The 18,072-nt window shown below is 50.6% G+C and overlaps 2 protein-coding genes and 1 pseudogene across 4 annotated transcripts; all 3 read right to left on the reverse strand.

Annotated features, from left to right (window-relative positions):
• Positions 1–673: 673 nt before the first annotated feature.
• Positions 674–3,603, reverse strand: MYL6 (myosin light chain 6). 3 transcript variants are annotated; one of them, XM_020884191.2, is made up of 6 exons: positions 3,410–3,603; positions 2,408–2,551; positions 2,035–2,208; positions 1,868–1,945; positions 1,540–1,584; positions 674–861 (listed from the first exon to the last, which is right to left on the reverse strand). In XM_020884191.2, the coding sequence occupies exons 1-5, from the start codon at positions 3,465–3,467 to the stop codon at positions 1,556–1,558; spliced, it is 483 nt and encodes a 160-aa protein (XP_020739850.2). In that variant the 5' UTR covers positions 3,468–3,603; the 3' UTR covers positions 674–861; positions 1,540–1,555. The 3 variants fall into 3 exon arrangements, with proteins under 3 accessions (XP_020739850.2, XP_070310904.1, XP_020739851.2); XM_070454803.1 differs by lacking the exon at positions 3,410–3,603 and adding an exon at positions 2,786–2,837; XM_020884192.2 differs by lacking the exon at positions 1,540–1,584 and having other exon boundaries at positions 3,410–3,602.
• A 467-nt stretch (positions 3,604–4,070) lies between these two features.
• Positions 4,071–8,142, reverse strand: MYL6B (myosin light chain 6B). Its single transcript, XM_020884190.2, has 8 exons — positions 8,059–8,142; positions 6,560–6,788; positions 5,819–5,846; positions 5,463–5,606; positions 5,073–5,246; positions 4,496–4,573; positions 4,305–4,342; positions 4,071–4,167 (listed from the first exon to the last, which is right to left on the reverse strand). The coding sequence occupies exons 2-7, from the start codon at positions 6,740–6,742 to the stop codon at positions 4,314–4,316; spliced, it is 636 nt and encodes a 211-aa protein (XP_020739849.1). The 5' UTR covers positions 6,743–6,788; positions 8,059–8,142; the 3' UTR covers positions 4,071–4,167; positions 4,305–4,313.
• A 2,700-nt stretch (positions 8,143–10,842) lies between these two features.
• Positions 10,843–11,779, reverse strand: LOC110131488 (large ribosomal subunit protein eL6 pseudogene; annotated as a pseudogene).
• Positions 11,780–18,072: the final 6,293 nt, after the last annotated feature.

An 18,072-nucleotide genomic window follows, 5' to 3' on the forward strand; every position in this document is an offset into this window, starting at 1 on the left:
TCTGTGTTGCCTTAGCCGTGGCAGTGAGGCAGGGGGATGGGCGGGAGGCAGCACCCGGGAGTCCTTCCAGCAGCGTTGGGCGGGGCCGCAGAGATGCCCGGCCAACACCGGGCCAAAGGCAGCCCAGCTGTCGGGGCTGAACAACTGCCCGGGCCGGGGAGAGGCTCTCACCTGCTCTAAAAATAGCCACTTAAGATTTGGAAGGACATCTCACAACCTGGAAATTTTGTCTATTTATCCTTTCAGAAGTGGTGGCTTCATGTCTTCCCTTATTAGGCAGGAGAAGGCAGGCATCTCAGCTGCTTGTTATTGTTGGCCCTGGGCCTCGCTGAAGTGACAGGCCCAGGCAGTACTAATATGGCCTGACTTTCGCCCCAGTAAACACTTCCCGGGCTCCCTGACAAGAGGCCTTCCATGGCGGGGAGGGCTAGGAGAGGACTCAGCCCCACATGGGATGGGATAAGGGTGGCCAGCCTTCGTTCTGCGGGCATTTATGGCTTTCCTAACCACCCCAGTGCAGCCTTTGTAGCACCGATGAGTGAAGCCAGCGTTTCTTAACTGAGGCAGAGGTGGCTCCTTACAGGCCCTAGGCTGGCTTTCCCCAGCCTCGGCTCCACTGACCCGGGACAGTGTTCCCTCTCACCCTGCTCAGGAAGAATAGCAGAACTGCACATAGAGCAGAGAACAAGTTTATTTGGTGAATGCTGATGGCAGACATATCCAAGAGAGAGAATCTGGGGAAAATACTGTGACAAGAGAGCCTAGGAAGCCTCCAGGCTACATACAGTCTCCCACAAGGACGGTGCAGTGTCCACGCACACTGGGGACATCCTCAGCCATTCAGCACCATGCGGACAAGCTCTGTGGAGAGGAGAGGGGGGTGAACCAGGGAGCGGGGCGAAGGGGAGGGGTCCGCCAGGGGCCGGGAGACCACAAGACCACAGAGGCAGCGTAAGAAGGAATGTGCCCACCGCACATTCAGCTTGCAGAGGGGCCACCTGGAGTCTGACCAGTACTCTCGACCCCCAGCCCCCCTCCCACCGGCTGTCAGTCCCCCCGCCCCACCCCGAGCAGCAAGAACACAGCAGAGGCGGAAGAGTTTCCGACTACGCCTACAGCTACTGCCAGCCACTGGTGGGAGGAGGAGACAGAGTTTTGGGTTAGGGTACCTCCAAGCTGCCCAGCGGAAAGAAGGGGAAAAGATCTACAGCAGCACGATGGGGCAGGCAACCCACGCCCCCCGCCCTCCACGTGATCCCGGGCTAAAGGACCATGAAGCCAGACGGTAGGTAGGCTGGTGTGAGTTCCCGGACACCAGCGCCCCAGAAGCCACCCAGACCTCAGAGCCCGTTCCAGGAGAGCAGGAGGTACCAGCCCCCAAGGCTGTCCTCCTCGTCCCCTCCCCAGTCAGCTCCATGCAGAAACATGCCGGGAGGAGGAAGTCAGATGGTGAGGGGGGAGGGCAAGGGCTAGAGAGCAAAGGCTGGGGAGAAACCCACGGGGAAGGGCAACTAGGGGAGGGGGCTGGGAGAGCCGTACCCGCCCCACGGGCCCGTCACCCCGACAGGATATGCCTCACAAACGCTGCAGGAAGGAAGAGACATGGTGAAGACAAGACACAGGCGTGGGGTGAAGGGGTCAGGCAGCCAGGGGCTGGACATCCCTTTGTTTTCACCTCCCACCCCTTACCCACCCTGCAGGCCCTGGGAGTCCTTCCCTTCCGGTCACACCCCCCTGGCTCCCATTCCTGGCTGGGCTGGGCCCTGCCCGTGCCCCCTGGCACCTTTTTAGGAGCCTGAATCCAGGATGGGCAAAGCCCCCAGTGCTGTGTGTGACCTGCCCCGTGAGACCCCGGTTCGTCCCTCACCTTCGTAGTTGATACAACCGTTGCTGTCCTCATGCCCTGCCACCAGCATCTCTACTTCTTCCTCTGTCATCTTCTCACCTGCAGAGGGGAAGGGAGCACGCACGTTCTGGGGTCGGCTGACATTGGGAGGTCTAGCAGCTGGCACCTCAGGAAGGGCAGAGGCTCACCCAGTGTGACAAGAACGTGCCGGATCTCAGCGCCCATGACGGTGCCATTCCCTTCCTTGTCAAACACCCGAAGGCCTTCCACATAGTCCTCGTAGGTGCCCTGGTCCTTGTTCTTGGCCACAGTCTGCAGCATGGGCAGGAAGTGCTCAAAGTCCAGTACCTTCACGTTCATCTCTGCCAAAAAAGAAGTAGAAGCTAAGTCATATGTGTTCTCAGGACTGGGGGTTAAGGGACTCCCGCTCCAGGCAGAAATCTGTGGGATTTGCTAGACAAGACCCGCTCTTGTTTGTGGCCTAGGAAGATAAAAGGAAGCTATTAGCTGAAGACTGCAGGCCCACCACCACACTACGGAGTTGTTCTGAAGGACCCTCACCATCACTCTTGGGGTTCCCCAGGACTTTGAGCACCTCGGCGTTGGTGGGATTCTGGCCCAGGGCCCTCATCACGTCCCCACACTGACTGTACAGGATCTTGCCATCCCCCGTTCGGTCAAACAGCTGGAAGGCCTCCTTGAACTCTGCGGATTCAGATAAATATCAGTACGGGACCCATGGGTGTTAACCCCAACCCTCCTCCACAGTCCCCACTGCCCATTCAACTCTGATCATGCTGATGAAATCAAATATTTATAACAGTGTACACTCAAGCCCTCTGAGAGGGATCCAGTGTCTGCTCCTCCCAACTCAGGTGTCCCACATAAAGGCCTGGCCTTCCTCAACCCTTAGCAGAGTGGTAACGGCCACTTACGTACCCTCTCCGCCTGCAGCAAGCCTGCCCAGCCTCCTCATTACACAACTCAGGGCAGGAATTTGCCACCGCCCAGTCTGGGCCCTGTCCTTATAAGGAAGTGGGAGCAGCGGCCTGGGCCTGGGGTCATCCCAGCCTGCCGCGTCTCCCCCCTGCAGTACCGGGTCCTTTCACAGGGCACTGCTACAAAGAAGTACCCTCAGCAAACTCCCCTGTCGCACTTTCACAGTGAAACAGATCCCTGCTGTTTACAGCCTTCACAGTTCCAAGCTGAGGGGAGGGGGTGGTTATCGCGGGAGGAAGAGGCAGAAGTGGCTGATTAAGGAACAGAGGAGCCCAAGCAGCTTAACACACCGTCCCCAAGCCCCCCACACAGCAGGCATCAAGTTGTTTCACACACCCACAGCACCTACAACAACTCACCCAGCGCTTGGGGCTCAGATCTAGAGTAGAAGGGAAGGGAGGAAGAAAGAGTGAGAAAAGAAAATGCAAGATCCAGAAGGAAGGAGAACGGAACCCAAGAGGTGCTCCCCTGGGGGCGCGGAAGAGAAGGCAGGTAGGGGTGAAGGAGCTCGAGGGCGTGTCCCGCTCCCTAACATGACCTCAACGGGGGTCAGAGATGGCCTACCTGCGGTCTGATCCTCGGTGAAGTCACACTGCTCGGAGAAGACGAGGGTGGTCAGCATCTTAACTCCAGTCCCCCCAGCTTCCGTCCCGGTCCCAAGAACTCAGAACCACAAACTCCTGTTCCGCGCGGGGGACTCGCTTCCCGGCAGGGTGGGATCCCAGACACTCCAACCCCACCAACCCTCGAGGGCCTCAGGCTCATTTACCCGCTCCTCTCTGCCCGCTCCCCGCCCCCTCCCCCCGGCTTCCCGCCTCTCGCCCCAAATCCCGCTCATCCCCTCGGCCCCGGGCCCCACCATCTTGACGCTCGGCTCTGCGGGACCTTTTCTTGCAGTAATGGCTCCGGCTCCTGGCCCAACCCTAGGCTTAGTGCGTCCCGATGACGTCACCAGCTGACCCAGCCAATGGGGATCCTGGCCCGGGTTTATGCAGACGACGTTACTATATTAGTAATGAGGTGGGCGGGGCCGGCTGGTGTCCTGGTCTCCAGAATAGCCCCACCTGGGGCATAGACACTGCAGAACGAGGTGGAATGGGGCGCGAGGACTCTGCTCTTCCGAGCAGCGAGAAAGTCAGAGGAGGTCGCACTGGTGGGTGCGGGTGGGAACAGGAGAGCCTTCTCTTTCCCTCCCCCACCTCTAAAGAAAGCAAGAGTCGGAAGCTAAGGGAGGAAACGTCTCTTTATTTTGAAACAATAGCCTCCTAGCGGCAGGAACGTGCTTTTGCCTGGTGGGGGCCCAGCGTCCGACCCCACTGCACCTGTGGAAAAAGATGAACGCTGCCAAATCCTGCCGCTCTCGCGCAGCAAGACACGGAAACGCGCTTCCCTGCTTTTGTACGCAGGCAGAAGGTCAGGAAGGAGGCTTGCCTCTCAAGGCGCAGTGAGAGCGCCCTACCTGCATTGCTCAGACGCTTAGGATGTGCTTCAGGAAGGCTGCAGAGAGAAGAGGCAAGAGGGGCTTCAGAAGCTGGCCTGATGCTAACCCATCTGACTTTAGATAATTCAGGCTCCAGGATGCCTCCACCCACTTACCTCGGGCCTCCGCCTCCCTCCTCCCCAGTCGTTTCTGCTCCTCTGGCCCCTCACCTTCATAGTTGATGCAGCCACTGCTGTCCTCGTGCCCTGCCAAAACAGACTCCACCTCCTCTTCAGTCATCCTCTCTCCTGGGTCCAGACACACACAGTGTTTTAGCCCCTGCCTTCCCTCCCTCATCAACCCACACCTCTTTCTTCTGGTGGTACCTCCTCTTCTCCCACCCCTGGAGACTTGCCCATAGCAACAGTCCCCCAAGAGAATTCCCTCTTTGTAGTGGGCATGAGTCTTGCTTTACATTTCGCCTCAATTATAGGTGGTGAAAGCTTTGACAGACAAGGAAACTGAATTCTAGAGGATTAAGAAACAGACCATATCATAGAGTACAGTCATCTCTTCTCAAGACTGAAACTCAGATTCCCCGCCTCTTTCCCTTTCCTCCGCCCTTTGGGAGGCACTTTAGACTGAAGGAGGAAGACCTTCAGATCCTGTCCCTCAGGCTCTGACCTTCTCAGGCTCCCGTCCATGCCCCACAGGACAGTAATCCCTCGCTGGCTCTGCCTACTGGGCTACCCTTCTTAGTTCATCCCCTCCTCTCCACACCCCCAGGCGTTCTGGTGCCTGCCTCACCCAGGGTGGTGAGGACATGTCTGAGCTCAGCTCCCATGACTTTGCCGTTCTGTTCTTTGTCAAACACTCGAAGCCCCTCCAGGTAGTCCTGGTATGAGCCTCGGTCTGGCATCTTGGCGACAGCCTGGAGCATGGGCAGGAAGGTCTCAAAGTCCACACGCCGGGACTTCAGCTCTGAGATGGAGGTGAAGGAGAGGTTACCACGGTGTCACCTAGGACCCAACTCCCATCCCCACCATGAAGGGTTTCAGCCATTCAGCATTCAGATAGTTTTCTGCCCTTATGTTTGACAGTTTTTAAAGTCCTGGGACCCACCTCAGCATCCTTTATCACCTTACCAACATTCCACCACCAAACTGAAAACCCTCATTATCCCAGAGGTGCCCTCACCATCACTCTTGGGGTATCCCATGACCCTGAGCACCTCGGCGTTGGTGGGGTTCTGGCCCAGAGCCCTCATCACGTCCCCACACTGGCTGAACTGGATCTTGCCATCCCCCACTCGGTCATACAGTTCGAAGGCCTCCTTGAACTCTGGAGTGTAACGAGAGGTCAGTGTTGACAAGGGGTTCCCATCACACCAGGAGAGAGGAAATTCAGAAACAATGTGCTTGAGCTGGGCAGAGCAGAGAACGCAAGGAGCATGAGTGTGGGAGGCTTCAAGGTCAGGAATGGAGGTAGGGGATTAGACAGAGGATCTGACTAGGGGCTGGGGATGGCCAGTGGGCTCAGGGGCGTCTCCTCACCCTCCAGCTGGTCCTTGTTAAACTCGATCTGTGGAAGAGAAGAGCAGGTGAGGAGAGATGACAGGACTCACTCAATCCCTCTCCAGCACTCCTCCCGACCAACTGGCAGCCACTTCTGGGGAGGGGCCCGTAGGGACCAGGCTGGGAACCCAGCCACCGCAGTCCCATTCCCAGCTCCAGAACTTGGGAGAATCCCAAGAGGAGGAATTATTGGGGGGAGGGTTTCCTGGGAACAGGGTTAATCCCATGCCACCTGTTCCCCTCCCTCTCCTGCCCTGAGCCCTGCATCCCTCACATAACTGGGGGCTGAACAAAGGCTAAATTTACCCCTGGCCCCCAGCTGTGATTGTCTAACAAGTCTGTCCTCTTCAGCCTTCCCTCCTGGGGTTCAGAGCTGTGGCTTTTCATATCAAATAGGCAGACAGGCACAGGCGGCAGCTCCCCCCTTTCACCTTGAAACTGTGCTGAGAACCCAGATGTTCCCCATCTTACAGGCTCTGCCTCCAGCAGGACAGTCAGTGACAAAACGATGCACATACACACGTGTTATCGGTTAGAGGCAGAGGGCAACAAAGACAAGACTCATCAAGTCTAGATGCTTCCAAGCGGGGGTACTAAGAAAATCCCCACCATCGTCCAGTGCTTACTGATTCCCTACCTTCTAGATACCCGTAGTCCCCTAGGCTGTATCCCACTGGTGTACCAACCCCTCCATTCTTTTCTCACTTTTCAGGGACTTACCACCACTTTGGAGAGATCGATGGGGGGCTCCTGGGGTTTCGCAGGTTTCTCAAGGATTAGAGGGACAGGTGGTGGAAGCTCAACCCTGGATGGAGGGGGCCCCACTGCGGGCTTAGCAGCAGGCTTGGAGGCAGCAGGGGGCCCCACTGGTTTCTTCACGGGAACATCCTTCTTGGGAGGCATGATGTCGGGTGGCCAAAGGACAGTGTGCCGATGGGGGCACCCATCTCTGTTTAAATAGTCAGGGAGTCTGGGATGTCAAGGGGCGGGGGCAGGGGCAGGGAGCCAGTTGGCTGGGGGGAGGGTGAGATAGAGGAGAGAGATGCCGGCTGCCCTCACTCCTCTGGCCTCGTGTGGTTCAGGATTCCTGCCCCAAGGTCTTCTCCCTTCTGTCCACCCTGCCCCAAATGCTGACCAGAACAATGGCCCTTTGGGGGCAGGGGGAGGAAGGCAGAGACAGCCCAGAACGGGGGAGTTAACTTTCAGGGTGCAGATAGGAGGGTTGCCAGGGACAAACTGAAGCAGGGGTGAGGAAAAGAAGGGGACCAAGGAAATTCCGACCCCCTGACTCGGAACAGACCTTTTTCCTAGCAGCTTTAGATTCTTGAAGATGGAGGCAAGGATGGGGGCCTTATTAAAGTGGGGTCTGGGAGTAGTGAAAGGGGAAAAAGACAAGCAGCCCTTCCACTTCCCTCTTCCTATGGACGAGGAGCAGGGTAGTTCACCCCACAGCTTATAATACTCGGTACCTCAAGTCCCTCCCTCCCAGCCCAGAACTGGAACTGTGCACTGCCCTATACGGAGAGAGTAACAGAAGGGTGTGACTCCCACCCACTGTCTCCCATCCCTAGTGTTGTTTTAGGAGTGGGGATGGAGGGAAGGATTGAGTTTAATACCCATCACCCATACTCCGAAGAAAGGAGCTCTAGTCCACAAGCCTATGGTCATTTAAGTCAGACAAAGACGGGCTGCCTGCTGAACCTGCAGGGACTCCATGGTGGCACCTGAGGGGAAAGGCAGCTCTGAGAGGCAAAAGGCCTGATTTCTAAAATCTCTAATCCACAAAGGTGTGCGAGGTCCTCTGGGCTCCATGAGTATTCAACCCTCAACCAGAAGGAGAATAAAACCCTGACTTGGCAGTCAGGTTGCAAAGCTTGCTGGGGGCACTGGGGAAAGGTGGAAGTCAGGGGCCTATGAAGGAGGGGAGGGTTTGCTGATTATTTTTGTACTGGGGGTAAAGAAAGCGATGATTTAGATAGCATTCTGAGAAAGACAGTAGTGATTCCATTTAGGGGTTTAGAGAGTTGATGCTGGGTCTCCTACTCGCAAAAAAAACCCATCTGAACCTCATTACTGCAAATCGTCTCATTTTAGGAAAATCAGAATCTTTGCTCTAGCCAGGAGTACATCTCACACACATACACACACAGACCCCTACACACACACCCCTAAGCCTTAAATAAAGGAAAGAGCCACCTCCCCAGCGCCCCAAAACTCACCCTGCGGGGCCCAGGTAAGGGGCGGAGGCGGGGCGCAGGGCAGCCGCGGGCCCTGAAAGGGTTAATTTCTGCGGCCTCGGAGCATGCCGGGAGATGTAGTCCTCGCGCGCCCGCGGGCTCACGGGAAGCACCGCGGGGAGTCTCAGGGAGGATGCCGGCGCAGTGACTTCCGGCCCGCGGCGGCGGTTGGTGACTCAGGTTTTGGGGGTGCGATTTTTGTCCCAGAAGCGGAAGGCAGTGAGCCTTTTACAGCCCCCGTCCCTGACCGTAAGACCGTGCGTGGCCCCTCAGGATAGCTCCTTTCTTGGCTCTGAGTTCCCCGTTTAGTGTGGGCGCGGATTTATTCCTGAATCCACCGGGAAGAACGCAGAACGAGGGGGGAAAGGCTGCGGCTGCCGCAGGCCGGATGGAGGTCAGATAGTAGGAAGCACTCACTCCCTCGGGCATAATGGTTCGGCCTTTTTAGCGTCCTCTTACTGTTTGGTGGAAAGAGAACAGAAGCCGTTGAGTTGCCTTGTGACTTGGAACAGTTAAATGAAGCTTTTCTTTTTTTTTAAAATGAACTGGTAGTTGAAGTGTTAAACTTTGGAATTAAGCCGGGTCCCCTGCCCTAGTCGCTCTAAGTTGAAATTTCCCCATTAAGCGGCAGCGTATGTACCAGCTTCCCAGTCGTTTCTTCACAGGTCTTGGAATGCAGGGCTGGCTTCTCCAGCCTTCGACTATGAGAAGTCTCTGCCCAGCACTGGACACCTCCTTCCCGCAGATGGCTGTTGGGTTTAGATTTTTTAAAACTGAGGTTAGGCGCACAAATATAAGTTTGACGTGCGCTACATGGTGATCCGCAGGTTTTAAAGGTTATACTCTACTTATAGTTATGAATTTTGGCTGTATTCCCTGCGTTGTACTTCCCCCAGATGATTATCAGAGTTCCTGTTTGTGCTTGGAGGGAGCCAGTCCAGGCAGGCCTGACTTCACTGGCTGAACCAGTAAATGCCCTGGTCGCTCACACAGTGCTGGACTTCAGGGCTTGCCTGCATGGGCAAGCAGTGAGTCGGAGAAGAAAACTCACCCACCGGAGCTCAGTAGTGTGAGGCAAAAGTGAGCTTATGGGCAGTGCAGAAGTGATACTTGCTGGTTGGGGAAAGCTTCTTGGAAGACCAGAAATGGGTTGTGTAATAGAAACAACAATGGGGAGGGTGTTAGCAACTATTCTGGAGGTTTCAGTAGAGCAGGTACTGATGTGAACCATAGGGGGTGCTAAAGAGTGTGGACTAAGACGAGCCTGCTTAGATTTGGGGGTGGGGAGGGGTTTCTGTATGTTTAAATTTGAATCCAGATTCTGCCACATACAAGCAAGTTCAGTGATCAATAATACCTAACCTTTAGTTCTGTTGGGAGGATTAAGTGTGTTAATTTTTGTAAGACAGAATGGACCAGGCACAGAGTAAATGATTTGTTAGCTAAACTTCCTTTACCCTTCCCAACATATGAAGTAGTTGGTATTTCCTCTTTTTTCATCCATGAAAGATGACTAGGCATGAACAGATGGAAAGCAAGAAAGAATACATTTGTCTTAAGTGTTTGGTTACAAGACTGTTTGGGGGAGGGCCACATCAAAGATGACTTTTTGTGTCTTTCATCACTTCCACAGAAGTTGATTTTGAAGATGGTTTATCTGATTTTTTTTTTCTCCTTCCCCTTTATAATTGCCCTTTGGCAGTTGGCCAAGGAGAAGTGCTTATGGCATCATCTGACTCTCTAGCATTTTGTCTGATTTATAGATAAGCGGTGCAAGAAGAAAAGATGAAGTCCCTTGGCAAATCAAGCTGGAGGACTATGCTTCCTTTTCTGTATTATCTCTGTCTTTTAAGCATAAATACCACAAACCAGGCTGAACGTGGTCTTAGCTGGGCATAGGTGATTCACGCATCATGTGTCTGGGCTTTGGTGACAGATGCCCAGCTCTTCTCCCCTGCGCCACCTAGGCTGTGACTTGTGTGTCCGTAAGGATTGCGTGTTCTATTAGTCAAACCGAAATAATTAGGGAGCGCAGAGCTGTTTAAAATACAGTTTTAAAGGTCACTTTCCAATTCCAGTCATTGCAAAGTATTGGCTCTATTCCCCATGTTCTAAAGCGTATGCTAGAGCATGTCTTACACCCGTTGTTTGCACCTGCCACTCCCCTCCCCCGAGCTGCCCCTCCCCCTCCCCACTAGTGACCACTGGTTTCTTCTCTGTGTCTGTCTGCTTCTTTTTGTTATGTTCACTGATTTGTTGTATTTTTTAGATTCCACATCTAAGTGATATCATACAGTCTTTCTCTGAGATGCTTCACTTAATGCAATGCCTTCCAAGTCCATCCATGTTGCGACAGGTGACAAAATTTCATTCTTTTTGTGGCTGAGTAGTATTCCATTGTGTGTGTGTGTGTACACACCACATCTTGTTCCACTCGTCTGTTAATGGACACTTAAGTTGCTGCTGTATTCTTGACAATTTTAAATAATGCTGTTGTGAACACTGGGGTATTGATTTTGGGTTTTTTTTTTTTAATATATACCCAAGAGTGGAATTGCTTGGTCATATGGTAACTCTATTTTTAGCCTTTTGAGAAACTTCTGTACTGTTTTTCATAGTGGCTGCATCAATTTACATTCCTGCCAATGGTGTACAAGGGTTCTCTTTTCTTCACATCTTCGCCAGCGTTTTTATTTGTGTTCTTTTTGATGTTAGCCATTCAGACAGTATGAGGTGAGGATGGGCACAGCTTATGAAAGGTCTACCTTTTTTTTTTTTTTTTTAATGGACAAGTTATTTAATTAGGTTCTTTGCAAGAAGTTCAGAATACTACTTTGTGAGGGTAAATTCCATTTGTGAGAGCAAACACAGAGCGGAGGTAGCCCTGGAGCTGAGGGGCAGCTTTGATTCTTCGCAGAATTTGTGAGTCCACAGCTTTCTGATCAACCTTGCAATGCTCTGTGATCTCGTATTTCTCTCTCTCTGTGTCGAAGATCTCACCCTCTTGGTGTCTCGGCTTACGCAGCTTCTTCTTCTTGAAGTAAGTGTCAGTGAGATGTTCTGGGATTTTCACACCACTGATATCGATTTTGGTGGAGGTGGCAATGACAAATTTCTGGTGTGTTCTATGCAGAGGAACTTAATTGAGGGATAGAGGCCCAGTCACAAGTAGCAAGCCCCTGCCCAGCTGCTTCAGGAAAACGACCCTCTTGTCTCTGTGGCATCCCGTGAGGATGATCAGAACGGTCCCAGGAGCGATGCTGGCCCGCAGCTTCCTCACGTGCTTACTGAACGGTTTCTTGCCGTGACTCAACAGTTTCCGAGGCACATCTTCAGTAGGGTAATACCTAGGCATTTTGCGAAGTTTGACCACTCGGGTACCACCATTCTTGTCGCCACCAACTGGTTTTGTGACAGAAGCAAGGACCCGAACCTTCTTTTTCTTTTCGACCTTGGATTTAGCTGCTGAATACTTTCTCTTGTACAGGGCCTTTCTGGAGTACATGGCTGATCGGGAATATCTGCCAATTCCTCTGACCAGGACAGGGTTTCGGCTGCAGTGGGGCTTGCCCTTCTTAACTTTCTTCACCACTTTCACCTTTTTAGCCTTGTTGACAGCATCAGCCTTCTTCTTGGCTTCAGGTTTTTTCTCCTTAGTATCAGGCTTCTCAGCCTTTTCACCCGCCATCTTGCAAGATGGGAAAGAGCGAAAGGTCTACCTTTTAATGTACATTAAAACCCGATGGGACAGTTTCTGGAGTTACACGGCACTGTGTAGATCTTTAGTAACTTGAATAACTGTGGTTTCACCTTATACACCTTAGCTAGCTCTTTCACCGGTGACTCATGTGTTAAGATGGATAATAGTTTAGGTAGAGAGACCCCAGTTTCCTCAGTAAGTAGGAAGTATGTCTTCAGTCCTCTGGCATTTTGATCAGAAAGTGGTGCTGGTGGTGATGCATGCTAGAGGAGGGAGGATGATGAGGATGTTTCATGATACACAGGTCATTTATGAAGTCCTTTCCAAGACCCATTTTTATAAACGCATACTAGATGACACATATAAACAGAAAGATAGGTTTTCTGGTAAGAAATGCTAATTTCATTTTTGTAATATTCTAAAACGGTGATACTCAGATTTAGCTGTTCTTCAAAATTTCCTGTAAGCAGACAAACTTCCAGATTCTGCTCCCAAAGATTCTGATTCTAGGTCTGTGTTAGGGCCTGGAAATCTATTTGAAATATTTTTAGCCTACTGGAAAGCACAGAGAATAAACTAAGACATAGGTAATAAAAGTGATCTTTTAAAAATGTGCATTTGATCATGTCATCTTCCTGCTTAAAATCCTTTCACATGCTTTGATAAGAAAGAATCCTCACATTAACCCACAAAAGCCAGCATAGTTTCACAACACTGCTTGCCTGAACCAACCATACCTACTAGCTTTTAGATCTTCAAAAGAACGCTATTCTTCTTGACTTAGGTTGTTACCTCTTTTATATTCTGCCCCCTCTCCCCACCAACACACACTGTTTCCAGGGCCAAGCAGAGCATAGCGCCTGGCATATGCTGGGCACTCAAATGTCTGTAGGATGAATGGCAGTCTGGGTGAAAGGGGAGAGTTAGGAATGGACACTGATACTAGTAAGTCAGTAGGGAGACAGGTTGGGGATTCGGGAGACTGGGAGTGTGCCCACGTTCTGAGCTCTTCCTGTTATCATGAAGTAGAAAGTGAGGTGATCGCTACTCACATGTAGCGCAGGGGACTCTCCTCAATGCTCTGCGGCGACCTCAGTGGGAAAGAAGCCCAAAGAAGGGGGACATGTGCACACGTGGGGCTGGTTCACTGGGCTGCAGACCGGAAACTAGCAGAGCGTTGTTAAGCTCCTACAGCAAACATTTTTTTTAAAGTGAGGTGATCAATTTGCAAAAACAGGAAGTAGAAGCTGTTGGCTTGAGAAAGTAGTGAAGGTTTGAAATAGGTGCTTTGAAAGAAGGGTGACAGCGTACTGGGGACCCACTGACAAACACTCACTCGACATTTATTGAGTGGCTACTCTGCTCCGCACATGAGCTTGCTGAATAGCGTGGAGGACGGTTGTAAAAGGAGATCATAAATCTGTAACGGCGCTGACCCACAGGAGGTTATTTTCTTCTTCCAGTGTTACCAGCCACTTGGACAATCAAGCTAGAGAACCCAGGCAGCTGGAGTGGTAGTGGCTTGAATTTTATGGACAAGGGACAGTGGGTGACCTTGGGAGCGAGGAAGTTGAGAGTCTAACTAAAAGAAGGTTTGTAGTCCAGGCTAAATAGAGAAGGAGTGAGTATGAAAGTGGCTGATTAAACTGAGAGAATGTGGGAGGTCATAAGGCTGGTGTCTCAAAGAGGATGAATAAGTTTGGAGACCTCAGAGTTGTAGTTGGAGAAAATAGCACATTGGAGATTAAAATTTCAAAGAATATAGGAGAAGGCAGGAAGTAGGCGAGTTGGCCATGGGGTGAATGGTTGAAAGGGTAATGAGGTGAAGGTCACTGGGTTTAAGGAGAGTGTACCTTAACGTTCGTTCAGTTGCAAACAGCAGAAAAATCTGACTGAAACTGGCTAAACAAGATTAATTGGCTTCAGTAATTGGAAAGAGGTAGGGTGGGTTTTCACTTCATATTGATCCAGAAATTCATGACATCACCAAGGGATCTCATTCTCTTGCCACTGTCCCTGTGTTAGCCTCTTCCTTGGATCCTTTCCTGGAGCCAGGGCGGCTTAGCTGCACACCCTTATGCCACAGAAGGAGGGGAGAGAGCTCTGGACCATTGCAATCAGCTCCTGACTAGACCTACTTAGGAAAGTGCACATCCACCCTTGAACTGGGCTTCCCTGGTGGCTCAGAGGTTAAAGCGTCTGCCTGCAATGCAGGAGACCTGGGTTCCATATCTGGGTTCGATCCCTGGGTCGGGAAGATCCCCTGGAGAAGGAAATGGCAACCCACTCCAGTATTCTTGCCCAGAGAATCCCATGGACAGAGGAGCCTGGCGGGCTACAGTCCACAGGGTTGCAAAGAGTTGGACACAACTGAGCGACTTCACTCACTTCACCCTTGAACTAATCACTATGGTCAGGGAAATAAATATGCCCTGATAGGTTCAGTCTGGGTTATTGCCTTACCCTGTGATAAGGAGGATGGTGTTACTTTGATTCTCTTAGGCCACCCAGGGTGGTGGATCCACCTGCCACTGGAGGTGGACTGGAGCTCATCCAGATGGGGAGGGAAGGGCGTTGGGGAGGAAGCCAGCAGTGTCCAGCAAGTGAGGAACTATGATTCTAGTTATTGAATAACTTGCAGTGTACATTGCAGACTCCAGGTGACAGCAACATTCAGGGTGCCACACCCTTCTGTAAATACTGTGTGTGTGTATTCGGGGAGTGACAGCAATGGCGAAAGGCAGAGACAGTGTATCAGATTGGCATCATCACCAAAAGAGCTGAGATTTTTTTCACCGCCCTGAGAATGGTGATGGGGATGCAGCACTGGGGTGCAAAGAGAAGGCAGAGCCCATCTCCAAGCACATGGAGTTAAGGAGAAAGAACGGTCTCCTCTGGAGGGTGCTTCTGGTGAATGAGTTCTCTTCAGAGATGAGCCAGGTTTCAGGGAAGGCCAGAGTGAGCTTTGTGTAAATACGAATTGTAAGGAGTAGAGTGAGTGGGAAGTGCTATATGGAACTGGGTTTGCAGAGAGCGCAGTGGAAAGGTTTGAGAAGGGCCTTCAGCTGCCCACTTACGCTTACTCTTTATACCGTTCTTTTTTTTTCTTTATACCTTTCTTTTTTTTTCTTTATACCTTTCTTTTATTTTTCTTTATACCTTTCTTATGTGCAGCAGTATTATAATTACTCTACTTGCCCAATCACCCTGCTTGTTCCTAGGTTTTTAATTCTTTTTATTTATTTTTTTTAATTCTTTTTAAAAAAATTGATATTTAACATTATTTTAGTTTCAGGTGTACAACATAATGATTTGATATTTGTATAGCTGTGAAATGATCATCACAAGTCTAGTTAACATGTTACCATATAAAAAATTGGTGTGTGTGTCATGGGAACGTTTTAAAGATTTACTCTTAGCCACTTACAAACACGAAGTGCAGTGTTAACTCCAGTCACGAGCTGTAGTGCACACCCACCCCCGGGGCGCGTAGCTGCAGCTTTGGTTCCCGACCCCTCACCCGCCCACCCTCCCTCCCCGGCCGCACCAGCCTGTCCTCTGGGCTTGGCCTTGTCGCTGTCGTCAGTGTCCCTGAGGTTCCACCTACAAGTGGACTCGGGCGGTATTTGTTTCCCTCTGTCTGATTTATTTCATTTGCCATAATGCCCTCAGCTCCCACCCGTGGAATGGAATGGCAGGATTTCCTTCCTTTTTATGACTGAATAATATTTCACTGTGTTGATACAACACATCTTCTTTATCTGCTCACCCATCAACGACCACTTAGGTTGTTTCCATACCTTGGCTCCTGTCAGTAATGCTGCAGTGAGATAGGAGCGCATATATCTTTTCTAGTCATTTTTTTTAAACATAATTTACTACAGGTCTCTGAAGTGTATATAAAACATTTTAGTGCAACATCTTACAAATTGTTTTCCTTTCAAAAAACAGAAATCAACAGCCCTCTCCATCGTGCAGCAGTGGCTTGCCTGCTCTGCCTCTTTTTTTTTTTCTTCACCCATTAACACAGAGAAACCTTTGTTTGAAAAGAATATGAAAACTTGCTACAGAAACCCCCTGGGGAAGCAGGGCGTGTCCTACAACGGGCCTCTAACCAGTGTTTTTGTTTTTTTCAGAAAAATACCCAGAAGTGGAATTGCTGGGTCATAGTTCTATTTTTAATTTCTTAGGAAGCCTCCGTACTGTTCTGCATAGTGTTTGTACTAATTTACTTTCTCACCAGTGGTGCACAAGGGTTCCCTTTTCTACACATCCTCACCAACTCTTATTTCTTGTCTTTGATAATAGCCGTTCTGACAGGTATGAGATAGTATCTTATTGTGGCTTTGATGTGCATTTCCCCAGTGATTAGTGATGTTGAGCACCTTTTCACATAGCTGTTGGCCATCTGTGTATCTTCTTTGGAAAAATGCCTATTTAGATCTTATGCCCATTAAAAAAAAAGAAGATTATTTATGGGCTTTTGTGTTATCTGAGTTGTCTGATATTTTGGACATCAACCCCTTATCAGATAAGTGATTTTTAAATATTTTCTCCCACTCAACAGGCTGATTGTTTCTTTTGCTGTACAGAAGTTTTTCAGTTTTATGCATTCCCACTTGTTTATTTTTGCTTTTCTTGCCTTTTGGCATCAGGTTGGTTTTTGGTTCTTTAGGCTAGTCGTACCTTTGCATTGCAGTAGCCTTCCTAGTGCAGTGCTTCACAAATGTTATCTGAATCCCAGCCCAGGGGTGGAAGATTGACAGGCAGGGGAATTGCCGCTGGAGAGAACGCCTCCTGGCCTCACCGGAAGCGACAGTCGGTCCTTTGACAGCGAGGGGAGAGGCAGGAGAGTCTGTAAAAGCAGGCAAAGCTTTGCTCACCAGTTGGCAAAGATTTTTTTAAGTTGTAAAATCTAAAAAAGAATATAGGAAAATATGTGTATTGCTGGTAAGAGTAGAAAACTCACGCAATATCCTTTAGAATGCAGCTTGAAGAACGGATTGTCACTGGAGAATTCCTCGGTGGCCCGGCGGTCAGGCCTGCACTCCCACTGCTGTGGCGTGAGTTCAGTCCCTGATGGGGACGGAGGTCCCTCAGGCCACACCAAGTGGCCAAAAATAAACTTTGTGTGTGTGTTGCCACAGTGAACAGCAAAACAGAACTACCTTTATTTCTGACAACACAGAATCAGTTTAACTATAGGGCAGTCGTTCTGTAGAACTGTACATGTTGTAACGGTTACAAATTATATTTTCAAAGAATATTTAATGAAGTGTAAAAATGCTTATTATGTGTTAAGTGGAAAAAAAGCAGGTTATAATCCTACTTTAAGAACTCTTTATTCCCGTAGTGATGTTAGCCTTTCGTCCTCGTGTTAGTGACCTCAGGCCTTAAATCCACTGCAGCTCCAGAGAGCACATCTTCCCACTAAGAGCCCAGCAGAAAGGGAGGGAGCAACAAGGTTTCTCCTGCCGGCGCTCCGTCCCCGGGCGACTTCCTCTTACATCTCACTGACCACAGCCTGGTCACAGAGCCACTCTTTAGGCTGCAGTGGAGTCTGGGGAAGGGAGTACCCAGCAAAGGCGTGGGGTTAGTCCCTTGGGGCTGGCACGCTGCCACCCGGGGCCCGTGTGTAGGGAGAGGAGCAGATGGCCGCTGGGCAGACAGACGTGTGGCCCACCCCGTTAACTGCAGCACGTCTGGGCCGGTGAAGCCGCCGTCCAGAAGGGCGGTGTCTGTGAGCGTCGGCGGCAGCGTGCCCGCACGCTGTCATCTCTGCCTTTTCTCCGCGAGAGGCGTCGTGCCGCGCGGGCCCGTCCCTGGCCAGCTGCTTGAGAAACACGAAACTGGCATCTGTGTGATTGCTGTGTTAACCACCCGCAGTGCATTTTATATAAGCGCAACAGTCTGCGAAACTGTGTCTCATCTTGTGTTTATTATGCAGATTAAAAAAAAATATATATATATATATAGATCAATAACCCTTCTCTTATGTATCCTGAACTTGAAAAGGTTGGGAAAGAGTAGGGACCCTTCTGGGATGGGAGAATTTGTGCCATGTCCTTTAGTTTTCTGGAAAGGTAATTACTTGGAAGAGATGGAACTAGGTAAAGAGTGCTTCTTAAAATCACACGTTTCAAGATCCCGGAAGCCAGCTATAACAGCAGGCCTTGGGTTACATGCCCAGTATCAAATAATAAGAGAGACCTTGGAAATACAAGTTCCTCTGCCCTGTGTTTTGGGGTTTTCACGCGTTAAGTTTGTGGGTTGAGGGAAGGGCAACAGAGACTTTT

Source organism: Odocoileus virginianus, chromosome 24, assembly GCF_023699985.2.
Source record: "Odocoileus virginianus isolate 20LAN1187 ecotype Illinois chromosome 24, Ovbor_1.2, whole genome shotgun sequence".
Lineage (NCBI taxonomy): Eukaryota > Metazoa > Chordata > Mammalia > Artiodactyla > Cervidae > Odocoileus > Odocoileus virginianus.